Source organism: Thamnophis sirtalis, unplaced genomic scaffold, assembly GCF_051295495.1.
Source record: "Thamnophis sirtalis isolate CommonGarterSnake01/CBP01778 unplaced genomic scaffold, rThaSir2_p1.2 scaffold_13, whole genome shotgun sequence".
Classification (NCBI taxonomy): domain Eukaryota; kingdom Metazoa; phylum Chordata; class Lepidosauria; order Squamata; family Natricidae; genus Thamnophis; species Thamnophis sirtalis.
In genome coordinates this window covers 22,324,940-22,349,353 of record NW_028261393.1, presented here as the reverse complement: position 1 = coordinate 22,349,353, position 24,414 = coordinate 22,324,940, and the positions used below count along the sequence as shown (strand labels likewise).

The 24,414-nt window shown below is 43.6% G+C and overlaps 1 protein-coding gene across 2 annotated transcripts in view; it reads right to left on the bottom strand.

The window, feature by feature from the left end:
* Positions 1-24,414, bottom strand: part of COL8A2 (collagen type VIII alpha 2 chain) — a 45,971-nt gene that overhangs the window by 3,286 nt on the left and 18,271 nt on the right. Inside the window, exon 2 of one of the 2 annotated variants that reach the window (XM_087727841.1) lies at positions 12,239-12,413. In XM_087727841.1, the coding sequence (XP_087583967.1) occupies positions 12,239-12,392 (154 nt within the window). In that variant the 5' untranslated portion in view covers positions 12,393-12,413. The remainder of the gene's footprint in view (positions 1-12,238; positions 12,414-24,414) is intronic. The other variant, XM_087727842.1, reaches the window with a different exon arrangement.

Genomic DNA, 24,414 nt, shown 5'->3' with positions numbered 1-24,414 from the left:
CTGCCCTCCCAGGAGTCTCCGTGCAGCCTGTTTTGGATGCCAGGTAAATGCAGGGACCGCATGGAGGCTCTGGCAGGGCGAAAAGCGGACCTACCGGAAGTCCGGAAATGGGCCCATTTCAAGCCTCCAGTGAATCTCTGAGCCGGGACAGGCCATTTTTGCCCACCTCTGGAGCTTGGGGAGAGCAAACCCCCCACACTGCAGTACGGGAAGCCAAATAGGCCACGCCCCCATGGCTACGCCAACCCAGCAACCAGACAGAGAACTGGTTGCTAACATTTTTCAATCCCATCCCTGCCCAGAAGGGCCCTTTGCTGCAAGTCCTGAGGGAACTTGCTGCCAAAGCAAAACTCTCTAAAGCAAGAAGACTCTTCAAAAAGGTCTTCTGGATTGTGGGAAATATTTGGAACCCTTTTGAGCTCAAAATCACTTCGATCATGTCAGAAGGTCCAACGGGAGAGAAGATATGTAGCTCAAGGTTGATCAGCTGAATTCTTGATTGTCTCTGAACTCAATTGTTTGTTTTGTTTTGACCTAATGTGGTAGTGGTAGGAAAACAACCAAGCTCTGAGAGAACATCAACAACATATTGGAAATTTTCTGACACGGTTCTGATTTCAAAGCAGCTTAGCTTTAAACTGAGAATAATCTTTCGAATTTGAGATGTTTCACACACATCTCAAACCTTTGCTAAACCTATTTTCGAATACAGCTCATCTGTCTGGAATCCACACAACATATCAGACATTAATACAATCAAGCGAGTCCAGCAGTACTTCACAAGAAGAGTCCTCCACTCCTCTGCTCACAATAGAATCCCTTATGCCACCAGGCTTGAAATTTTGGGCTTAGACAACTTAGAACTATGCCGCCTTCAGTTTGATCTGAGTGTAGTACACAAAATTACCTACTACAATGTCTTACCTATCAACGACTACTTCAGCTTCAACCACAACAATACACAAGCACACAATAGATACAAACTCAAGGTGAACTGCTCCAAACTCGATTGCAGAAAATACGACTTCAGCAACAGAGAGTGGTCAATTCCTGGAATGCTCTACCCGACTCCATTGTTATGTCCTCTAACCCCCACAACTTTAACCTTAAACTGTCTACTGTTGATCTCACCCTATTCCTAAGAGTTCTGTAAGGGGCGTGCATAAGTGCACCAGCGTGCCTAATGTCCCTGTCCTACTGTCCCCACTTATCCATAGCCATTTCATGTATTCATAATCATGTTTATACTTACATCTGTTATCTTATGCATGCTTGACAAAATAAAATAAATAAATTCATCACACTGAATTTGACATATCTATAGACTTGAATCTCTCTGAGACAATTTGACAATTGTCTCTCTGAGACAATTTGACAATTTCGCAAGATTTCTATATGGTGACAGGACAATTTTAACATTATTGGTATCTCCATTTGCAAATAACAAAATCCAGGAGTATCATAATTTAGCTGTAAAAATCAAAGTCTCTTAAAAACAACAATTAGCAAGCTGGACAAGGGTGTCCGCAGGAGTATGCTTTGTATTTCTGTTCAATAGTGCAAAACTGAAACTCATTTACTATAATGGCTTCTGTCTAAGAAAATTTTTAAATATAAAAAAAAATCACAGAGGAATTGGTAAAAGTTTCATTAGCTCTGGGGAGATAGGCAGGCTAGGCACCCCAACAATAATAATAGCAACAATAATAAGTTTGTTTTTCCCTTTCCTTCATCTCTGTATTCCTATCTTAATCCAGGTCTAAGATCCAGCATCACTTCATAATGTTTTCAAAAGTTTGGCCCATGCTAATTTTTTTCCCTTCAAACCACTTAAGCAAATCAAATGCCAGCAGAAGGAGACAGATGCCATTGGTGGAATTAACTCCAAATTGGCATGGAAGAGCTAAGAATACTTTAAAAAATATTTTTACATAGGAAAAAAAGCCCAAATGGTTTTTTTGAATGATGATTCTTATTAGTGGAAATTTTGAGTTGAACTGTACATCAAACATTTGCCCCAGTTACAGCTCTAATGAAGATCACATAAATATCCCCCCCCCCTCAAATCTTTGTTCATTTAACTTCTTGCACTATAATAACACAGCCAAAACTTGTATGCTTAAGCAAGTTTTTTTTTCCCTTTTCATTTTGTGTTTGGAAAAAGACCTTTCCAAACAAAATGATTTCAATATGTTCTTACGCTTTTTGATACCTTAGAAAAGAATGAGCTTTCGAGATCATCTGAACAAGGCAGCTTTGTCAAGGTGATGTGAGATGAAGGAGAAAAACATGTCACTTTCTCTGGATACCCCTGTGTTCTGAAAAAGCATGGTAGACTTGCAAGGGCCACAGCCCAGAGCTATCAGCCAATTCTGGCCAAAGAAAGAGGGGGAGGAGCAAAATCTGAATTTAGAATCTTCTAAATGTACAGGTGCAGTTTGGTGACTCAGACGTGGTATCCTTCAAACGTGTTGGGCTCTTAGATTCACTAGCTCTCAGTTACCTCAGTTTGAGGAAAGGGTGAGTAGGCAATATGGAGCTAGCTTCCTATGTATCATTCTCATCTCTGGGGAGCTGTTCATGTCAAAGAGAAAAGTTATCAATGCTTCAAATTAAAAACCCAGTCGCTTACAGGTACCGTATTTTTCGGAGTATAAGACGCACCCCCTTATAGATTTTTTTCATGAAACAGAAAAAAATGAAATTAATTACAGTCTGGTTAGTTAAAAAAAGTTACTACCAAAAAAAACTTTTTAAAACCATAGAAGAGGAGGTAATTTTGTGTTTGTATTTATATTTGCTGTAAAGAAAATCTAGAAAATCTAGCTGCTACTTTTTATTTCTTTTCCTTTTTTTTGCACTCTGGGCTTTTTCTTTGTCTTATTTTTTCTCTATTTATATTAATTCATGTTAACTTTTGTTTCCTTTTTAGCATTAATTTTTAAAAAATTGAAAGCTAGTCTGTTTCCATAGCATCCGCCAGGTGGCAGTGTTACTCCAAGACAAAGACTGCATTGCCTTCTTCAAAACCTCTGAATTGGGAAAAGATGCCCAAATACAGCAAAAAGTATTTTCTACCCTCCATCCCAAATAATATCCTTTATTTTATTGTATGAGAAGTCACTGTCCGTGCTTCTCCTCAACAAACTGGACATCACTTGGATATGACATGATAGAGATTTTTTTTTAATTAGACATTTTAAGAAAAGAAATAAAAGTGACAGGAATAAAAGATAAGCAAAAAGAATAAAAGCGTAAAATACAAATGAGGTTACGAATAACACAATATGTTTCATCATTTTAAAAGATTACAAATCACTATTAAGCTTGTAACTAAGAATAAATAGCAGGAGCCGAGCTCCATACAATATAAATCACCAAATGAATGAGAATTAAATCCTTGGGCATTTAGGAACATAAAGGTAAATGTTCCCCTTGCACATATGTGCTAGTCGTTCCTGACTCTAGGGGGCGGTGCTCATCTCCATTTCAAAGCCGAAGAGCCAGCGCTGTCCGAAGACGTCTCCGTGGTCATGTGGCCGGCATGACTAAACACCAAAGGCTCATGGAGCGTTATTACCTTCCCACCAAAGGTGGTCCCTATTTTTCTACTTGCATTTTTATGTGCTTTCGAACTGCTAGGTTGGCAGAAGCTGGGACAAGTAGCGGGAACTCACTCTCTTACGCTTAGAATTTTCCCTCTGTTGCCACTGCTAGGATCTGCCAAGGTGTGTGCTACTGTTCAGTGAGAAAAACCTAACAGAAAATATAAACACCCTGGCATGGACAGATTCTCCAATCCTAGGGCAGCATCAGGCATTTTTTTCTTCTTCTCAATCCTGCAGCTCTGTAAGTTTGTGCTGCCTTTAAGTGTCCTTGGATAAGCATCGGATAAGAACCGTGCCAAAACTGGCCCATCAGCGCTTGTCTTCTATAAAAGAGAAATGGTCTCCTTTCATTATGTTTCAACCTTGATTTTTCTATTCTTTTGTTTAGATTGGCCTATTGGGACTCTCTCAGGCCTTTTAAATGGGATTTTGTTACAGCTAAGAGTTGAGAGGCAGAATGTTGAATTTTATATGTGTTAAGTAAAGTTAACATTTTAACATTCAAGCGGACCCTGCCATCGTGCAGGGATAATACTGGGCAGGAAGTAATGAAATATGATTTTTATCCTATTTTATTTATCCATATATTAAATCATTGTTTTTTATTTCAACCTCATTTTAAATGACATATTTATTCCAATTTCATTTTAAATTGTATTTTATTCCGATATCGTTTGAACTGTATTTTATTCCAATATCATTTTAAATGGTTTTTATCGGATTTTAGTAAGAATTTGTGTTTGGAACTCTGCACTTTGACATGGCCCATGGGATAATCAATAAAGTAAACTAACTAACTAGGAAGGAGTAAGGTTAATATTTTAGTGTTTTGCTGATAATTGGGTTGGAAATGATGTTACTTATATGCCTATTGTTGAGAGATGGAAGATGAAGGGAAGAGAGTGCAATTCAGAGGGGGTATTCAGCGGGTTCTGACCAGCTCTGGAGAACCGGTAGAGGAAATTTTGAGTAGTTCGGAGAACCGGTAAATACCACCTGTGACTGGCCCCGACCCCATCTATTCTCTGCCTCCTGAGTCCCAGCTGATCGGGAAGGAATGGGGATTTTGCAGGCTCCTTCCTCTGCCACGCCACCCAAGCCATGCCCATCAAGCAACGCCCATAGAACCGGTAGTAAAAAAAATTGAATCCCACCACTGATGCAATTGCTTATAGGTAATGCCAGGGATGGGATTCAAAATTTTTAGCAACCAGTTCTCTGCCTGATTGCTGGGTGAGTGTGGGCATGGTGGGTATGGTACCGCCTCCTGCCAATTACCTCCTCGCGACCAATTCGATCACACAGATTAGGCCTCCTCCGAATCCCATCTGCCAGTCAGTGTCGACTGGCGACTACACGGAGGAGAGCCTTCTCGGTAGTAGCTCCGACCCTGTGGAACGATCTCCCCGTGGAGATCCGTACCCTCACCACCCTCCAGACCTTCCGCACAGCCCTTAAGATCTGGCTATCCCATCAGGCCTGGGGTTAGATTGTAATCCGTCCCCACCCGAATGAATGAATGTTGTGCTTTATTTTTAATTATGTATTGTTATATGTTTCACTGTTTGTGTTCCCCCCCCCTATGGATTGTAAGCCGCCCTGAGTTCCCCCAGGGAAAAGGGCGGCCTATAAATAAACTTTCCTATTCCTATTCCTATTCCTATGGTCTACTCGGCCTCCTGCATTATGCTGCGGGAGGCCTTTTTGCCCTACCCAAGCTCCAGAGGCCAGAAACGGGCCTGTTTCTAGACTTCTGGAGCTTCTGGGAGGCCCATCTTTTGCCCTCCCAGAGTCTCCGTGCAGGCCCTGCATTTACCTGCATCCAAAAGGGGCTGCGTGGAGACTCCTGGGGGGGGGGGGAGGGCCAGCCAGTCGTTGCAACTACAGGTTCGGCGAGCCACATGACGAAGGTGGCAAGTCACTCTCATGGGAGGAAAGATTGTGTATTTGCATATGTGTGTGTATAGAAAAATCTTGTACAGGAAGTCCTCAACTTAAGACTGCAGTTGAACCCAACATTTCTGTGGCTAAGTGAGACATTTGTTAAGGCAGTTTTGCCCCATTTTTACAACCTTTCTTCCCACAGTTGTTAAGTGAATCTGGCTTCCCCATTGACTTTGCTTGTCAGAAGGTCGCAAAGGTGGATCCCATGACCCTGGGACGTTGCAACCATCATCACTACGTGCCGGTTTTTTCCCAATTTTCATCCCTGGGAATGCTGCAATGGTCATAAGTGTGAAAAACGGTCATAAGTGTGAAAAACGGTCATAAGTCACTTTTTTCAGTGCGGTTGTAACTTTGAACAATCACTAAATGAAGTGCTGCACGTAGAGGGCTACCTGTACTTTTTTTTTTTGTTTCTACTATTTTTTTAATCTGTCTTTTCCAAACTTTAAAATAAAATTATTTTCAAGAGAAGGAAGAAAGAAAAAACTTGCTAACACTGGAAAACATGGTGCTGGTAGGAAATACACAAAATCCGTTTTGTGTTTAAACATGCTTTGATTCCAGATGCAGGTTTTAAATGCCAGCTAAGCCATTTGGTAGTTAGTTAGCACTATATATCCTGCACAGTGGAGTTTTCACTTATTAGATTACGCGATAAGGGAAGAGAGTGCTTCTCTACCCTGTTACAGCTCTATAAACAGTCATTCCATTCTCAGGAACTCTTTGCCAAACATAGAATTTCTCAGATTATCAAGTTGCTAAAACAGGGAACGCCTCCAAAGTCCCATAAATCAGAAGGAGTCTGGTAGCATCCTATCCAACTAACTTATTTTATGAAAAGGTGTCACGTCCTCACCTTTTAATCTCATTTATCCTTTGGAGACGTTGCCACAAGAACCTCGTGATCTCAAGCATCCAAATTTAACCTTCATCTCTGCAAATGCACAGTCTACACAAGGTGTATGTCAGATTGCTAGATCAGCAGTCACCAACTGGTGGTCCGTGGACCACTGGTGTTCTGTGAGAAAATTTTGGTGGTCCGCCGAAAAATTATTTGCATTTTTATATTGCACTAAGTCAGGGATCCTCAAACTACGCCCCCTGGGCTGTACACGTGCAATGAAGGTTTATTTTGCTGCAGAGAGTAACCCCTTTGGAGTCTTTTTGTGTGGGTTGAAGGGGGCCAGAAATCTGACTTGGGGTCTGCTTCAGCTTCCTGGGGTGGGGCTTTGGGCGAAGACTGGAGGAAAGCACTGCTGGTGGCAAAGAGCTGGAGGGCCTCATTTCATTGGGACTACATCGTGGCCTGGAACTGGCTGACCATCTCAGCCCGTTGAGCCTCCAGGCGCCGTACCTGGCCTTGCACTCCCACAGGTCTTTCCTCTGCTTGGAAAGCCTATGTTCGTAGTCCTCAGTGAGGTGCTTCTTCTGAGCTTCTTTCTCGGTCAGATCCAATTTGAACTGAGCTGTTTTGCCAACTTTTTCTCATGGGGGCTACTTAGCCTCATGCCACTCATGTCGAGGGATGCCTTGCTGGCCTCTACTCTCCCCTCCCCTCCCAGCCACTCCTCCCCTCCCTGCCTGGGCTCCTTAGGGCTCCAACAGGAAGCAGTGTTGGAGCAACTAGGGTGATTTAGGGGACTGGAGGCTAAAACATACAATTAAGGGTTGCAGGAACTGGCCATGGCTAGTCTAGTGAAGAGAAGGACCAGGGGAGACAGGATAGTAGTTTGTTACTATTTGAGGGGCTGCCACAGAGAGGAGGGGTCAAGCTATTTTCCAAAGGACCTGGAGGCCACACAAGGAATAATGGATGGAAACTGATCAAGGAGAGATTCAACCTGGAAATAAGGAGAAATTTCTTGACAGTGAGAACAATCAACCCATGGAACAGAAGTTGCCTTTGGAAGTTGTGGGAGCTTCATTACTGGAAGTTTTCAAGAAGAGACTGGACTGCCATCTGTCAGAAATGGTGTAGGGTCTCCTGCTTGGGCAGGGGGTTGGACTATATGACCTACAAGGTCCCTTCCAACTCTGTTAATCTATATCTAAAGTCATCTTTCAGGATCAATTTGCTTGTGTTTTAATTCTGTTTCAGCCTAATTAGGCCTCCCAAATAGCTTAAACCAATTTAACCCAAAGTAACTACTGAAATCCTTAAAGAGGGTGAAAAAAAAAGAGAGAAGTCTAAAGTCATCCAAACACTTTAGAGAAGGGAATGAAAACTTGGAGCAGGTTGACACTTTGGCAAAACAAAATAAATATATTTGAGAATAAATATATTTGATGATTCAGCAAAAGGCCATGCAGGGAACTGGCCGTACAAAGACAACAAGCTGCTTTGGACAGAGATTTCCACCGTCTGGTGCCACGTGGAAATCCTCTTGTCCTACTATTCAACCACAGGCGACCAGATGGAGAACTTGAGAATGGAAAGTAGCATAAATAATGGCTCTGCACATCATTGGGTTGCGCAAAGGAAACTTTTGGGAAGATGCTATCATGTGAAGATCTTAACGGGGTCGTTTAGGATTAACCTCACTTTTACCTTACTTTTCCTGGTGCACAAATGGTTCACGATTTGATGTGCAATAAAACATTTCCTCGACATCACGGGGACCCACATAGATTGGAAACCGGAGACATTTCTATTAGGTCTAACTACAATGAAGTACAGTAAGGAAATGCTTCACCTAATTTTACTTGTTATCACAGTGGCCAGAATATCATATGCGCAAAAAATGGAAAAACAACACAGTATCGAATGAAGACGAGGGAATAAGGAAGATCTTAGAATGCGCGGAGATGGACAAATTGACTAAGGAAATTCAGGGAAAGGAGGAATCAGAATACTATTTAGTTTTGGAGAAAATGGTACAAATGGTTAGACGATAGAAATAAGAAATCGGGAAATGTAAAATGTATAGTAGAAGATTTCAGATAACAGCGAAAAGAGGGTAGGAAAAATAAGATATACAAATGTAAGAAAAAGGTACACAATATAACAAAGGGAATATAATAGTCTGATGCAAATGATTAAACATAAACAACTAAGCAAAGGAGTAAAAAACAAGGTGACCACAAAGGTAAAATTAGAATGTATAAGAAGGGGAAACAATAACTGTAAAGTTGCACTGATAGGTATCTGCTGTGAGAAGGAACATTCAGTTCCGGGACATTTTACATTTCCCGATTTCTTATTTCTATCGTCTAACCATTTGTACCTTTTTCTCCAAAACTAAATAGCATTCTGATTCCTCCTTTCCCTGTAAGTTAGGTGTATGTTTTTGTTGGTGTGTTTAAGTGTTTAAAATTAAAAATAAAAAAAAACATTTCCTCTTGGTGCTGTTTCTAGTCTTGGAATTGTCCAAGTGGAAAGGATTTCTTTTCACTGGCTATAACAGCATTCAAGAAACACCAAACTTCCTCTACTATTAAATACAATCTGGTGGTTATGACAGCAAGCTACAAAGAGGAAGACAACTCAGTCTGCGAGTTTGTCCCACCTTAGCTAGGAAAGGCAGGTGGGTGATTTTGGGCCAGTCCCTCTCTCAGTCCAAGCCACCTCACAAGGCTGTTGTTGGGGGGGGGCAGGAAAGAGGGGGAAGTGTTGGATATGTTTGCCGCCTGGAGTTATTTATAAAAGTAATAAAGGTGGGATACAAATAAACAGAGCAAACAGATCGGTGAAAACTCTGGGTTCTTATGTCCCTCTCTCCAAATTATGAATACGATGATAGTGTTGCCATTTCCAAAGTCTAATTATACAGCTACTGCCAGAGCTCAGCTCTCGTCTGTGAATCCTGGTGACTGAGAAAAACACAGTCCACATTCTGAAATCGCTCATGGTTCTTTCTCACTGTACGACAGAGGAATCCTATTTCTTAAGTACATGTATCTCTGGTGCAGTGGTGGGTTGCAGGCAGTACGTCCCGGTATGGGCACACCGGATCCTGCCCGGAGCACCGGGTACTGTACCGGTACGGTGCTCCAGAGGGCCCATCTGCACTACGTACTGTGTTTTAAAGCTGTCGGCGCTTACAGGGCCTGCACAACACACTGCTGAGCAGCTGGAGCATCGCGGAGGCTTGCGGAAACGTCATTTGACACTACAACACATGCGAGCACCGCACGTGCATGTGGGTGACGCCGGGGGCCATTCCAACCCTACTGGTTGGAACGGAATCCGGAACCCACCACTGTTCTGGTGCCAAGTTATGCCACTTCATCCTTATACCACCAGCGAACTCATTTTCAAGCTCAGAGACTTCTATTTTTTTTAAAAATCAACAGCTTTATTTCCAGATAGCGGAATTAATGGCAGGAATCAGCTTCCATCTTAAAGAGATACCATATTTTTCAGACTACAAGTCGCTCCAGACTATAAGACACACCTAGCTTTTGGGGAGGAAAACAAGAAAAAAAATCTGCCTCTGCCTCCCAGCAATTTGCCTCCTTGCAGCAAACAGCAAACAGCCGGGTCAGTTTCAGCACAGCCTAATTTAGCATGAGGAGCTGATTGGCCGGTCCTGGTGGTATTCCAGGACCGGCCTCCTGGAATACCACCTATCAGCTCTTCCAGGCTGCGGGGATCGCTGCCACCCATCACTGTTCTTCTCCTCTATGCCTACTTCCTCAATAAATTAACCAAGTGCCTTTCTGCAAGATCTTTGAAGGCAGAAACAGTGAAAAAGGTCAGCATGGGTGAAGACAAACTTTGGTCCTTCCATCTTGAAGGTCCACCAGATGTTAGATCCGATGGTCAACCTTGACCGTATCGTTTTAGATGAAAAGTTCATCTAAAGTTCATCGTCAAGAGGAGGGAAATGGCTAAATTCCAGAAAATAGTAGGTCAAAATTTTCCTGTGCAAGAAGTGAATAGCCACTATAGAGTTTAGTAGCTAAGGCAGCACGTCTGTAAGCCGTGATTGTATGAGAGACGCATGGTGCTTGGCTGGTACGGTTTTACTATGTTTAACCTGTAAGATCCTATTCAAATGCAGAACTGTTGAGGCTTGTCCCTGGGCTCCAGAGCTGAGTATTTTAATACTCAAATGCAGCTCTTTTGTGAGGTAACCAATTCTCTGCTTGCGGATTAGAGGGTAAGTTATATTTTTAAATTTGACTTATTTTCTTCTTATTTAAAAGTAAGTAAAATCTGGGAATTATCCAAACTGGGTGGGGATCCTTTTGAGCATCACAATGCCTTCTAAACCCTCTCCATTCTTTTAAAACATGCAGCCACATTCTACCCAATTAGCAACGTTCTCCCATTGGACGCTACTTGTTTAGAGGGTCCCCCCCTCCACTGGCTTATTACATCCACGAAGAAGGCCTTCATCTCTCTCATTTCCATTTATGCCCCAGACTCCCCCCCCCCGCCCCCGGGCAACTGTCAAGGGAGAACAACGTAACTTCACACCAGACACTTGTCATTCCTGGATAATCACTGTAGTGAGAGACACACTTGTCTATGTTCGCAAGATAGATTTTAACCAATTACTTTAAATGGCCCATTTCCTGGATTTGCACAAGCCTAACCAAACTTGATATTTGGCAGGTATGCTCCTCTCGGCTTCTCGGTGTTTGCTAAGGAAGGATTTTTCAAAATGACCATCAGATCATTAGTATTTCTTATATTATTATTAACACGCTGTGATGCTAAGGAGTTAGATGTTCTACTCCCCCTCCCAACCTGAAAAGAACTCTGTTCCAACTGCCACTTGGGCATGGGTGTGGCCAGCGCATGACTCATCCGGCCTGCGGGCTGGGAATTTAGACATTCTACTCCCCCTCCCCACCTGAAAAACGCTGTGATGCCAAGGAGTTAGATATTCTACTACCCCTCCCCACCTGAAAGGGAGAGAAGGGGATAAGCTAGGAGAGGCTTGTGTGGGGCAAGCCTGAGGGAGAGAAGGGGATAGGAGAGGATCAATTGGGCCAACCTGAGGCAGAGAAGGGGAATAGGGAGGAGAGGCTTCTGTGAGGAGAGGGCGATTGTAACTACTCTTTAATGTTCAAGCTTTAACTGTCAATTCATCAAGCCTGATCATATAGTGCCATAGCAAAGCAAGGGTATACAACTGACAAGTATGTTAATCAACAATTAGACATGTGTTTCAATTCTCATTCGGTGAAGTCTGAAATGGCATAGGGTCTCCTGTTTGAGCAGGGGGTTGGACTAGAAGACCTCCAAGGTTCCTTCCAACTCTGTTACCCTGTTAAGTGAGCAACCCAAGAAATGAGTTAATCCAGTAAATGTACTGCATGAATCTGACCCGTCCAATTTCCTCCTGTGCTTTGCTAATTCACAGTTGGGCCCCAAACCGTCTCTTGGTTAACATTGGTTCCCATTGTAAAAAGGAAGGGGTTGTGGGAATCAGACAGCTGAGGCTAGATAAAGATATTATTTTATCTATCCTTTATCTTGCTGGGGAAAGCCAGACAGACATCTTTAAATGTAATTAATATATCTCAGGCATTTGTTCAGCATCTGGCAAGCTTTTCAGAGAGGCTGACTGTAACACACGCTCAAACGAGAAACGCAAAAGCCATAAAAGGTCATTGAAACCACAAAGCCAACATAAACAAGGCTAAGATGATAGGCTGAATGTCTTCCCAAAGCAAACTCTTTTGTCCCCTCTCAAATTTGGCCTCCCTGCACACCACGGGGTGCCACTTACCTACGTACTGGCCTTTACCTTCTCGGAAGGGAGGGCCGAGGGGCCCTTTCACCACCGGCTGCATGTATTTCATCTGCGCATAACCTCCTCCAGGGCCCCCTCCAGCGACTGCAGAGATGCCCACCAGCAGCCACAGAGCCGCCTCACGGAACATGGTGCCTCGCTGAGTCTCTCCCTGTAACCAAAAAAAGGAGGGAGGGCAAAGTTATTTGAGGAAACCTCCAAGCTATTCTCAAAGGCCCATGAGCCAGAATAAAAGCGGGGAGAGGTGTGTGGGGAGAGGGAAGCTCTGTAGGAAGTTAGCACCCACCCCTCTCCTAGAAAATGAAATATTTTAGGAAATATTAAAAAGGCAGAATATTCCCCCTAAAAAGAGAAGTAGAAACTCAAAGAGGCTGAAACTCTGCCCTCCCCACCTTTGTCAATGGGCCATTAAGGCCTGAGCCAGAGAAACATGTTTTAAGGCAGGAAACAGGTTCACTCTTAATAGCTCCCCCCACCTTTGTCAATGGGCCATTAAGGCCTGAGCCAGCCCATTCTACATAACCAAGATCTACCCCATCTCATTGCCCTTCATTGCACCATCCACCAAGTTTCAACCAAACTTAGTACCGTATTTTCACGACTATAAGCCGCACTAAAAATCCTAAATTTTGATCCAAAATCGGCAGTGCGGCTTATAACCCGGTGCGCTTTATATGTGGAAAAAGATCTCCTAGCTGCTTTGCTCCTCGCGACTGCAATAGATGTCCAGAGGCGGCTTTTGGGGCTGGTGGGGATTGGATTTCCGGCTCGGTGGCCCCTGTCGCTTCTGGACGTCTGTTGCGGTTGTGGGGAGCCGAGGAGAGTGTGGGGGGGAGCGCGCGGCGGTTCTTGGCGCTCCGGGAGGCGGGAGAGGCGCGCGGTTTGGTTTCTCCTCCCTGGGCGTCGCGGCGGCGGCCCCGGGCGCGCCGATCCCTGTGTTTTTCGCATCGGGGTGTGCTGCAAGAGCATGCCCCGATGCGAGGGGCACGGGGATCGGTGCGCTTGGGGCTGCTGCTGCGGCGTCCAGGGAGGAGAGACCGGGCTGCGCGCCTCTCCCGCTTCCCGGAGCGCCGGGGGCCGCCGCGCGCTCTTCTCCGCACTCTCCTCGGCTCCTCACAACTGCGGTGGACGTCCAGGGGCGACAGGGGCTGTCGAGCTGGAGGTCCGGTCCCCATTGGCCCCAGGAGCCGCTTCTGGACATCTGTTGCAGTCGCGAGGAGCGGCGCGGGGGTTCTTGGCGCTCCGGGGGGCCCCGGGGGCAGTTGGGAGAGGCGCGCGGTTTGGTTTCTCCTCCCTGGATGTCGCAGTGGCGGCCCCGGGCTCACCGATCTCGGTGTTTTTCGCATCGGGGTGTGCTGCAAGAGCATGCCCCGATGCGAAAAACGCGGAGATCGGTGAGCCCGAGGCCGCCACTGCGACATCCAGGGAGGAGAAACCAAACCGCGCGCCTCTCCCAACTGCCCCCGGGGCCCCCCGGAGCGCCAAGAACCCCCGCGCCGCTCCTCGCGACTGCAACAGATGTCCAGAAGCGTCGGGAAACGTGCGGCTTATAACCCGGTGCGCTTTATATGTGGGAAAAGTTTAAAAAATTAACGTTAATTGATACTGCGGCTTTTAATCCGGTGCGGCTTTTGGTCGTGAAATATACAACCTACAAAGCTAGCTATGATCCCTGACAGCAACCAATCAGAATACATTTCTTACACAGAAACAGGAAAGAGAGGTGGGGTCTCAGAGGGGGCATAAAACCAGGGACTCTCAACATCTCTGCCCCTTTTCTGCTCAGGAACTCAAGCCATGTGACCCTGTCCACAATTAAACCATCTTTCCAAACAGCTTCCATGTTTCCAGTGTCTTTTTCCCCACTTGAAACTGAACCCAGATGGAGATTTCTTCCAACAGTCCTTCTGAGAGCAAAGCTTGGCTTTGGTGCCCCGTCTTGGCTTTTCCTCAGCTGTCTAAGCATTGTCAACCTAGTTCTTTTCCTGTCCAATCATAGGCCACAACTTTCAACTTACCAGATTTATCCTCCAGGCAGGTAATTTTGATCTAGCAAGAATTTTGGAGTTTTGAGAGCATGACATGAATGTTGCACCAAAATGACTACCATGAGAAGGTTTATAGATTCACAAAATGGTGCTTTGGGAGGGGTATGAATACCCCATATCCAACAACATGAAGGGTCTCTACTATCTCAACTTTCTCCTTGCTTTCTGGACACACTTTCAAAATCAGGGCTGGGCTGCAGTAAATTATCATGCTATCAATGGAAGCTTTACAGTGGAAGCTTTACAGGAGATCCAAGTTGAAAATAAGAAGAAATGTCTTCCAAGAGATCTTAAGCAGTGGAAGAACTAGTGGGAGAGCCTAAGCAGGGCTTTGGATGAGAAACAACAAAGGCCCCTTCTACCCCTATGATGTTAGGGTTTTCTAAAAACTTTTATGGGACCCATCCATCCATCTATCCATCTATCAGAAGGAACAAAATAAAAACATATATAGCAAAAAGACCATTTAAACCAATAAACAATGGTTAAGGCCCCTATACAACTTCTGCTTATCCACTAAATGTCTGTCTGTCTATCATCTATCTATATCTTCTGTCTGTCTGTCTATCTATCTGTCTGTCTGTCTATCTTCTGTCTGTCTGTCTGTCCAGCTATCTATCTATCTATCTATCTATCTATCTATCTATCTATCTATCTATCTATCTATCTATCTATCTATCTTTCTTTCTATCTTTCTATCTTTCTATCTTTCTATCTTTCTATCTTTCTATCTTTCTATCTTTCTATCTATCTAGCTCTCCATCCATCCATCCATCCATCCATCCATCCATCCATCTATCTGTATCTATCTTCTGTCTGTCTGCCTGCCTGCCATCCGTCATCCATCCATCATCTATCTATCTATCTATCTATCTATCTATCTATCTATCTATCTATCTATCTATCTATCTATCTATCTATCTACCTACCTACCTACCTACCTACCTACCTACCTACCTACCTACCTACCTATCTATCTATCCTTTATTGCCATTGTACAAAATAAATACATCGAAATGGATTTTAGCCCACTGGTGCAATCCATGGCAACAAATACAAACAACATAAATAGTATGAAGACTATCCCATGCCAGATCCATCAATCTCCTGGTTCCAGTGCTTGGAGGAAAAGCTAGACTTTCACTATTTTCCCGAAGGCCAATAGGATCAGGGCCCGGGAAGCTGTTTCATAAGGCTGGCACCATGACAGAGAAGATAGACCTCCAAGCATGCCTCTTCTGCTAGATCTGGTAGGATAGGCAGAAGCCACGGAGGATAGGTGATCCCACAAGTAACCCAATCCCATTCCATGTAGCATATTAAAGATCACAGCCAGCACCTTCAATTGCATTTGGAAGTCTACTGGGAGGCCTCGTGCAGTACCAAACTCCTGCTGTATTTTGAACCAGCAGCTGCAGCTTCCAGATGCTCTTCAGTAGCAGCTCCATGTAAATCCCATGGCAGTAGACCAAGCAAGGGGCAACTAAGGCATGAGTGACCAAGAGCCCTTATGGAAATCATCTAAACTTATGGAAATGCTGAAAGTGCATGGAAATATCCAACTTCCCAATTCTTCTTCTTCTTGAAATTTCAATAAAGAAGATAGATTCTTTGATCCAAAAAATAAAATAAAAAATCAATAAGGCTTAGAAGAACTTCTGAGAGTTCTGGGAACTCCTGTATTGCTTTGCTCACTTCATACCCATTGTCAGATCACTCCCATCAAGAGGGCAAAGAAGGGAGTAGATTCAAAACAGGGGCATCTGCCCTCTCCTGCCCACCAGCTTCTCTTTTTATCTATCTTCTGACGATTTGAGGACCCACCCATCTCTTGCCTTCCTTTGCAGAAGGCGCTCAAAGGATGAATAGAAGCTCATAATTTCAGCACATTTCTCTCCCTCCCTCCCCTCCAGTTGCAATGGACCATAACTCCCATTATATCTCAATCAACATATCCCTGGCACACCCAGTCGGATGATTATAGGAGCGGGAGCCAAGAACATCTGGGGAGCACCTGTTTGGGCAAGGCTGCGAGCAGTTGGGATACAACTTGAGTGCACAGCAAAACTCTAGAAGATGTGGCAAGAAAGGAAGCATGTAAAAGCAATGTTGAATCAGGGGTCCTTCATGTTCTCTTGCAGACCTTTCACTACCCAAACTAGGTAACAACATCAGCAGTGATGTTATCTAGTTTGGGTAGTGAAAGGCCTGCAAGAAAACAGCCAAATTCGGAGCCTTCATTTCAATACCAAGCTACAAATATTCTCCTTATTGACTATGGGGATTCTCAGTCATCCAGATCATGGTTGTCCCAAAGGTGCTTTTTTCAAGAGGCAACTGGACTTTCTTGTTTTTCTTTGAAGATGTTTCACTTCTCATCCAAGAAGCTTCTTCAGCTCTGACTGGATGGTGGGGAAAGGAAGGACTATTTTTTGGAGTATAAGATACACTTCCTCACCCTAAAAAAGGCTGAAAATTTGCGTGTGTCTTATACTCCAAATGTAGCTTTTTTGAAGCTTTTTTTCAGTCCTAATGAGGCGCTAACTTCCATGCTTTGCCTGCTTTTGCTGCTCCCTCCAATGATCAGCTGTGCTTTAGAAGCTGTTTGTCAGCCCTAATGAGGCGCTAGCAAGTGAAGCCATCTTCTGGGCTTCCCCTGCTATTTTCATTGCTTCTCTCTCCAATGATCAGCTGTGCTTCAGAAGCTGTTTTTTATCCACAACCAGGGGATAAAAAGTGTGTGTGCATGCGTGCAAAACCAACAAACCTATGTGCTGAAGCTGACCAGACTAATCAGATGAATACGTGGTAGGCAGAATCCCCCCCGCCCCTATTTTTCTCCCCAAAACCTAAAGTGCGTCTTATACGCCAAAAAATATGGTATATTCCTTGCAGACATTTGCATCCTTCCAGAGAGTCCTTGAGGCCACTTGGAAGTTTATCTGTGCCCCCAGGGTCACCTGAGTAGTGCAAATGGGTGTCTTGGCTGCAGGATGTTTTCTGTCCTGTGTGTCCCATCACTAGGGATTCTCTTTGATAGGTAACTTTGAATCAGGCCATTTTTTTTAAATGAGGCTATAGCACGGACGCCTTCAAAGCTTTGTCTCCAAAACACATCCTTAATGCAGGTGTCCACCTTGATCGGAGAATTCTCTGAAAACTCCTCTGTGAATCCCTTACGCCACCAGGCTTGAAATTTTGGGCTTAGGCAACTTAGAATTACGCTGCCTTCAGTCTGACCTGAGTGTAACACCCAAAATTATCTGCTACAATGGCCTACCTGTCAATGACTACTTCAGCTTCAACCTCAATAATACATGGGCAAACAATAAATACAAACTTAAGGTAAATCACTTCAAACTCGATTGCAAAAAATACGACTTCAGCAACAGAATGGTCAATGCCTGGAATGCTCTACCTGACTCTATGGTTTCACCCCCAAACCCCCATAACTTTAACCGTAGACTGCCTACTGTTGACCTCACCCCATTCCTAAGAGGTCTGTAAAGGGGACGTGCATAGGCGCACCAATGTGCCTACCATCCCTGTCCTAACGACCCCATTTATTGGTATCCATTTCATGTATTGAGAATCATGTTCATACTTATATATGTTATCTAATACATGCTTGACAAATAAATAAATAAACTAAATAAAAAAATTAAGTCGTCAAGGAAAGGTAAGAGATGCTAAACAAATGATGCCATCGTCTCTCTGACTCTTATTTTTCTCAACTTCGGAAGATTTCTTGGCGATCTGGCTCTTGAAAACGTCTCCCCTTCCAAAACTCAGAACTCACTCTGCTGCCTTTGGAAACCTTTGGCTCAAAGGACGGGTGTGAAGAAAATCCCCCGTTGCGTTTGGCGGCTTAAAAAATGGATATGTCAGAGGCTTAATTCTCTGGCTTGGAGTCCTGCCAGAGGCAGTAACTCTTCAATGTGGTGCTTCTTGAAACGTCAGTGGAAGGCTTGTTTGGTCAAGTGCTTATGAGGAATCTTGATGGTTTATGATGCTTCATAAGACGAGCTAAAGGGCCCACTTGTGTAAAATTAAAAGGCTTTCCATAAACACCGTTTTCCCCTCAAACAACATTTTCCGAAGCAGGGCTTCAAACAAGGGTCTGTGTGAAGCAAAGGAGGGATTATTTTCTGACAGGTTTAATGACACAGAACACCAAAAAGTGCTGCGGCCTAATTGAACCGCAATCGCCATTAATAAAAAAATTAAAGACTCTGGTCCTTTCCTGCTTGGGGGGGGAGGAGGGAAGGGAGCAAGTTCTCCAGGAACTGGATTGGAATTTCCTGAGTTGCTTTTCCTTGAAATAGCAGTGAGGTGGAGAGAGAATATGAGAGAAAGAGAGACAGGGAGGAAGGGAGGGAGGGAGGGAGGAAGAGAGAGAGGGGGGGATGAAGGGGACAGGAGAGAAGGTCAAGAGCGCAAAAGGAAAGTTTGAGTTGGGGTGGAATGCAGTGGAAAAAAACCTCTACAACAGGAGTGTCAAACTCGCGGCCCTGGGCCGGATGCATCATGCACTGGCCACGCCCAATTTAACGAAGGGGGGAAGTTCTGATACATCATGTGACGACTCCATGATGATGCTAGTTTGACATCCCTGATCTACAAGAAAGGGATTTGAACATTGCCTGAGTTTGGCAGGTCCTTAAATGGGTGTAAGTAATGTATCGTTTCTTTTATGTTAGGTTACATCTGAGAACAAGACTTTTCCCCGTCTCTGGATTTTCAGTACTTATGACTGACATCACCCAGGACAGCATTAAATAGAATAGAATAACAGTTGGAAGGGACATTGAAGGTCTTCTAGTCCAACCCCCTGCTTAGGCAGAAAACCCTACATCACTTCAGAGAAATGGATATCCAACATCTTCTTCAAAATGTCCAGTGTTGGGGCATTCACAACTTCTGGATGCATGTTGTTCCATTGCTTAATTATTCTGTCAGGAAATTTCTCCTCAGTTCTAAGTTGCTTCTCTCCTTGATTAGTTTCCACCCATTGCTTCTTATCCTGCCCTCAGGTGCTTTGGAGAATAGTTTGACTCCCTCTTCTTTATGTCAGCTCCTGAGATATTGGGAGACTGCTACCATGTCTCCCCCAGTCCTTTTTATTAAACTAGACATACCCAGTTCCTGCAACTGTTCTTCATATGTTTTAGCCTCCAGTCCCCTAATCCTCTTTGTTGTTCTTCTCTGAATTCTTTCTAGAGTCGCAACATCTTTTCTACATCGTGGAGACCAAAACTGGATGCAGTATTCCAAGGGTGGCCTTACCAACGCATTATAAAGTGGTATTCACACTTCACGTGATTTTGATTCTATCCATTGATTCTATTATTAAACTTACAGATAGTGTGACATGATTATTTTTAGTGATCATTTGAAGCTACAATGGCACTGAAAAAATTGACATACTTATGATCATTGCAGCATCCCCATGATAACATGATTAAAATTTGGATGTTAGGCAGCTGGCATGTATTTATGGTAGTTGCAGTGTCCTGGGGTCATGGGATCACAATTTTTGACTTTTCCAGTCAGTTTCCAACAAGCAAAGTCAATGGGGCAAGCCAGATTTGCTTTACAACCATGTGATCCATTTAACCACAGTGATTCATTTAATAACCATTCAGCAGCATGGTGGCCTGGTGATGAAGATGCTCATCTCCCATTCAGAAGATTGAGAGTTCAATTCTAGGGAGTGGCAGATGTTTCTCTCTTAAGGGCGCAAAGAAAAAAAAAATCTGCTGTGAACTCCACGTGGTGCTAGGAAGGGCATCCGGCCAGTAAATGTTTAGCTCCATCCAGTCGCCCCGATACAACCTTGCATTAAGGGATTACAGGGTCATAAAAAGGGAGGTTTTTATGTTCACTTAATGACCATAACAAAAGCAAAGGCTGTAAAATAAGGCTTGACTCAAATGTCTAATTTAGTGTTGGAACTTTCAAACCCAATTGCAGTTATAAATCAAAGACTTCCTGTAGTAGAATCAATTTTCCAAGCTTCCATCGGACCTACCCTCTTGGTCAACATCAGACGAAGCAAATGCTGGCACAAGACAGAAAGCAAGTAGAACAGAAGATGGAAATCTCAATGATTTCTCAGCTGGGTTGTTTGCTTGCAGATGTTTTGTTACCTGACCAGGTAATGAAATGCCTGCAAGCAAACAGCCAAGCACAGAGAGCCCTGTGAAGGATGAAGGATGCCCAAAGAAATTCAGCGACCTCTATTTTTTTCACAAAACATCAAAATCAATTTTTCTATATTAATTTATTTTTCAGGAAAACTCTGTACGGTACAGTCCCGAAACTGTCTTCTTCAGCTTAGCATTCTCCACAAATTCTGGACTATGGATAGACTTGGGGATAATGGAGATGTGGTTTTGCAAATCTGGAAAGCATCAGCAGCTCTGAAAAGATACTACTCTGTCTTTGGACAAGTCAAAATGACCCGCTCAGAGGAGAAGTTTATGTCAAGACCATTCTGGCTCTGAAGAAATGGCCAACTGCTTAGGACAAAGGAGAACATGCTGAACTTCCTGAGTAGCGCCAATTCTCTTACACATCTGTCCACACCTGGCAAGAAAGAGAGAGGTTGTACTTCTCTACAGTAATCACTTGGGTGGAATCTACCTGCAGAGTAGATTTCTCTTCTACTCTACATCCCCATCAGTCTGTTACCACTTACTGTATTTTTCAGATTATAAGATACACTGGAGTATAAGATGCACCATGATTTTGAAGAGGTAATTTTTTTTTTTTAAAAAAAGGGTTTTGCACTCTGCAGGTCTCCCAAATCCTCTTCATGCCTCGTTTTTTGCCAAAAAAAGGGGGGCATGCAGAGGCTTTGGGAGGCTTGTAGAGGGCTCCTGGAGACAGGGGGAGAGCAAAAATGGGCAAAAACGGTCTGTTTTTTTGCTTGTTTTTGCCCTCCCCAGCCCCCAGGAGCACTTTGCAAGCCTCCCAAACCATCTGCATGTCTATTTTTGGAAAGGGGGCAGGGTCTCAGTAGGACAAAATGCTGTATTCAGTATATAAGATGCATCTAGATTTTCATTCCCTTTTTGGGGGACAAAGATGTGTCTTATACTCCAAAAATAAGGGTACATTATCTTTCTGGCAGGCAAAAGCCTTCAGTTCTGCTGGACAGGTAGGCTATCCCTCGGTCACAGCACTTTTTTTTCTCCTTTTCTTTTTAAAAATATTTTATTTAACAAAATGACAGAGTTGGAAGGGACTTTGGAGGTCTTCTACTCCAACCCCTTGCACAAAGAGATAACCCTACACCATTTCAGACAAATGGTTGTTCATTCTCTTCTTAAAAATCTCCAGTGTTGGAGCATCCACAACCTCTGGAGGCAAATCATTGCACTGATTCATTGTTCTCACGGTCGGGAAATTTCTCCTTAGTTCTATGTTACGGCTCTCAATACTAAAGCATTTCTCTCAACACTAGAGCAAATGTGGAGCTCTCTGAGTTTGGTTGTTTGCAGATATTTCATTACCCAACTAGGCAACAGCATCAAGGCTGTGCACTGAGGCTGAGCACTGATGAAGTTACCTAGGTGGGTAATGAAATGCCTGCAGGCCAGCAACCAAGCTCAGAGAGCACCAAGGACTCCATAATCCCTGAGCTAATATATTCTCTGCTATCGGTATTAAAGCAAATATCCATCTATTCCTCCCTCTATCCTAAGCGATGGGAAAGGGAGCAGCCTACCGAGAGAACTGACAGCCCACCATCCCGAGTTCTTCAGGTCAAGCCAGGTGAAAGAAATTAAAACGGCTGATTCAAGCTATTCCCAAAATCAATCGGACCACCCTCTGTACTTCTTTAATATAGATGTAGCAAAAAAAAAAAAAAAAAAAAGCTATTTCTACAGCTGAGATCTCTTAATATCCACTTCTTGGCTCTATTTAAACAAAACCCCATTAAACAATCTTTTCTAAAAACTAGAATTCCTTTTCCAAATCCAATAGAGATCCAACCAAGTAGGGCCTCGGCAAGGAGGGAATTGCACTGAATCCGACTTGCTGCTCCATGAAATAGAGCTTGTATAAGAACTGGCCAGCTTTTCAAAAACAATCCAGCCTGGCCAACTACAGTAGAGATGCTATTCCTCTTCCTTCTTCCACAGAAGAGTTTGCAAGAATTTAAACAGCTGCATATTCTTTTGCTTTGCAGCACCCATGCTGGGATTTGTATTGAATTGGGTTTGTCTAGTATAGTGAAGACTCCTTCACTATACTAGGTGCTGGAGAAGACTCCTGCGAGTCCCTTGGACTGCAAGGCGATCCAACCGGTCAGTCCTAGAGGAGATCAAGCCTGACTGCTCTTTAGAAGGCCGGATCCTGAAGAGGAAACTCAAATACTTTGGCCACCTAATGAGAAGGAAGGACTCCCTGGAGAAGAGCCTCATGCTGGGAAAGATGGAGGGCAAAAGAAGCAGAGAATAAGGTGGCTGGATGGAGTTACCAAAGCAGTAGGCATAAGCTTGAATGGACTCCAGAGTATGGTAGAGGACAGGAAGGCCTGGAGGAACGTTATCCATGGCATCATGATGGGTCGGACACAACTAACAACAACAACAGGTATAGTGAAAAGAAGGACTAGGGGTGACATGATAGCAAGGTTCCAATAGCTGAGGGGCTGGCACAAAAAGAGGGGGGTTAGCTTATTTTCCAATGCACCAGAAGATAAGACGAAACAAATAATGGATGGAAACTAATGAAGGAAAGATACAACTTAGAATTAAGAAATTTCCTATGAGTGAGAGCAATTAATCAGTGGAACGGCTTGCCTTCTGAAGTTGTGAATGCTCCAACACTTGAGGTTTTTAAGAAGAGATTGGACAGCCATTTGTGGGAAATGATATAGGGTCTCCTGCTTGAGCAGGAGGTTGGAACAGAAGACTTCCAAAGTCTCTTCCAACTCTGGTATTCTGTTATTCTGGGAAACCACTCTCACTCTCGGTCACCATGGAAACAGGATGTTGGGTTAGATGGGCTACTTTTATTTTTATTTTTTTGCCTGATCCAAGAGAGGATTTTTTTAATTCCCTGAATTGCTATGGCAAGATATCCACTTGGAAGGGGCAGTTTTGAGACAGGCCAGATCAGAAAACAGGCAGAGCAAGGATTACAGTCTTGCTTATTTAATATTGTAGGATATAATTTATTTACTAGGTTTTTAATGTATAAGGTAAAAGTTCCCCTTGCACATAGGTATAGTTCAGTGTTTCTCAACCTTGGCAACTTGAAGATGTCTGGACTTCAAATCCCAGAATTCCCCAGCCAGCGAATGCTGGCTGGGGAATTCTGGGAGTTGAAGTCCGGACATCTTCAAGTTGCCAAGGTTGAGAAACACTGTACTATTATATTACAATATAATGATTACATTAGTATTGGAATTGTTACAAACTACAAGAAGGCAATTATTGAGCAGTAAACTGCAAAAGCAGAATATACATGCTGATACGGGAAGCTGTAAAATCATATCCTATTGTTATGTTGTTTGTGACTTTATCTGTTTTGTATTTGTGTTTTGTATTTTTTTCTTGGTTTTTTTTTCTGTTCTTTTTTTTATTCGTGGTTTTTGAACTTGAAAATGTTCAATAAAAGCTATTTTTATAAAAAGAATAACAGAAATGTTATTTATGGGATATAGCAACATAAATGTTCTTTCATAGAGTACAACAGAAGTGTTATTTTACAGAGCAGGGGGTCTCCAAGCTTGGCGACTTTAAGATTTATGGAACCTCAACTCCCAGAATTCCCCAGCCAGGATGCTGTTTAGCTTTCCTGCCAAACCCGAACATGCTGAAATTATCATCGAAATGTGCATGGCAGCCACAGGGTTTTTTTCTGGATTTCTTTCCCGGGGCTACTGGGTTTTGCCCGATGGGCCACTTCCTTCTTTGGGAGCAGGGCTTTCCCATCTGCGGAAATAGGAGACTCAGCCAAAGACATCAACGCCAAGGCAACCTGGAAAAGGGTCAGATGGGAACCTGGCAACCGACTCGGTCTCTGGGACGCCAAGCCGTAGCTCTGTGGAAGTTCATGAAAGGAAGAGGTAGAAAGACGAGGTCCGTC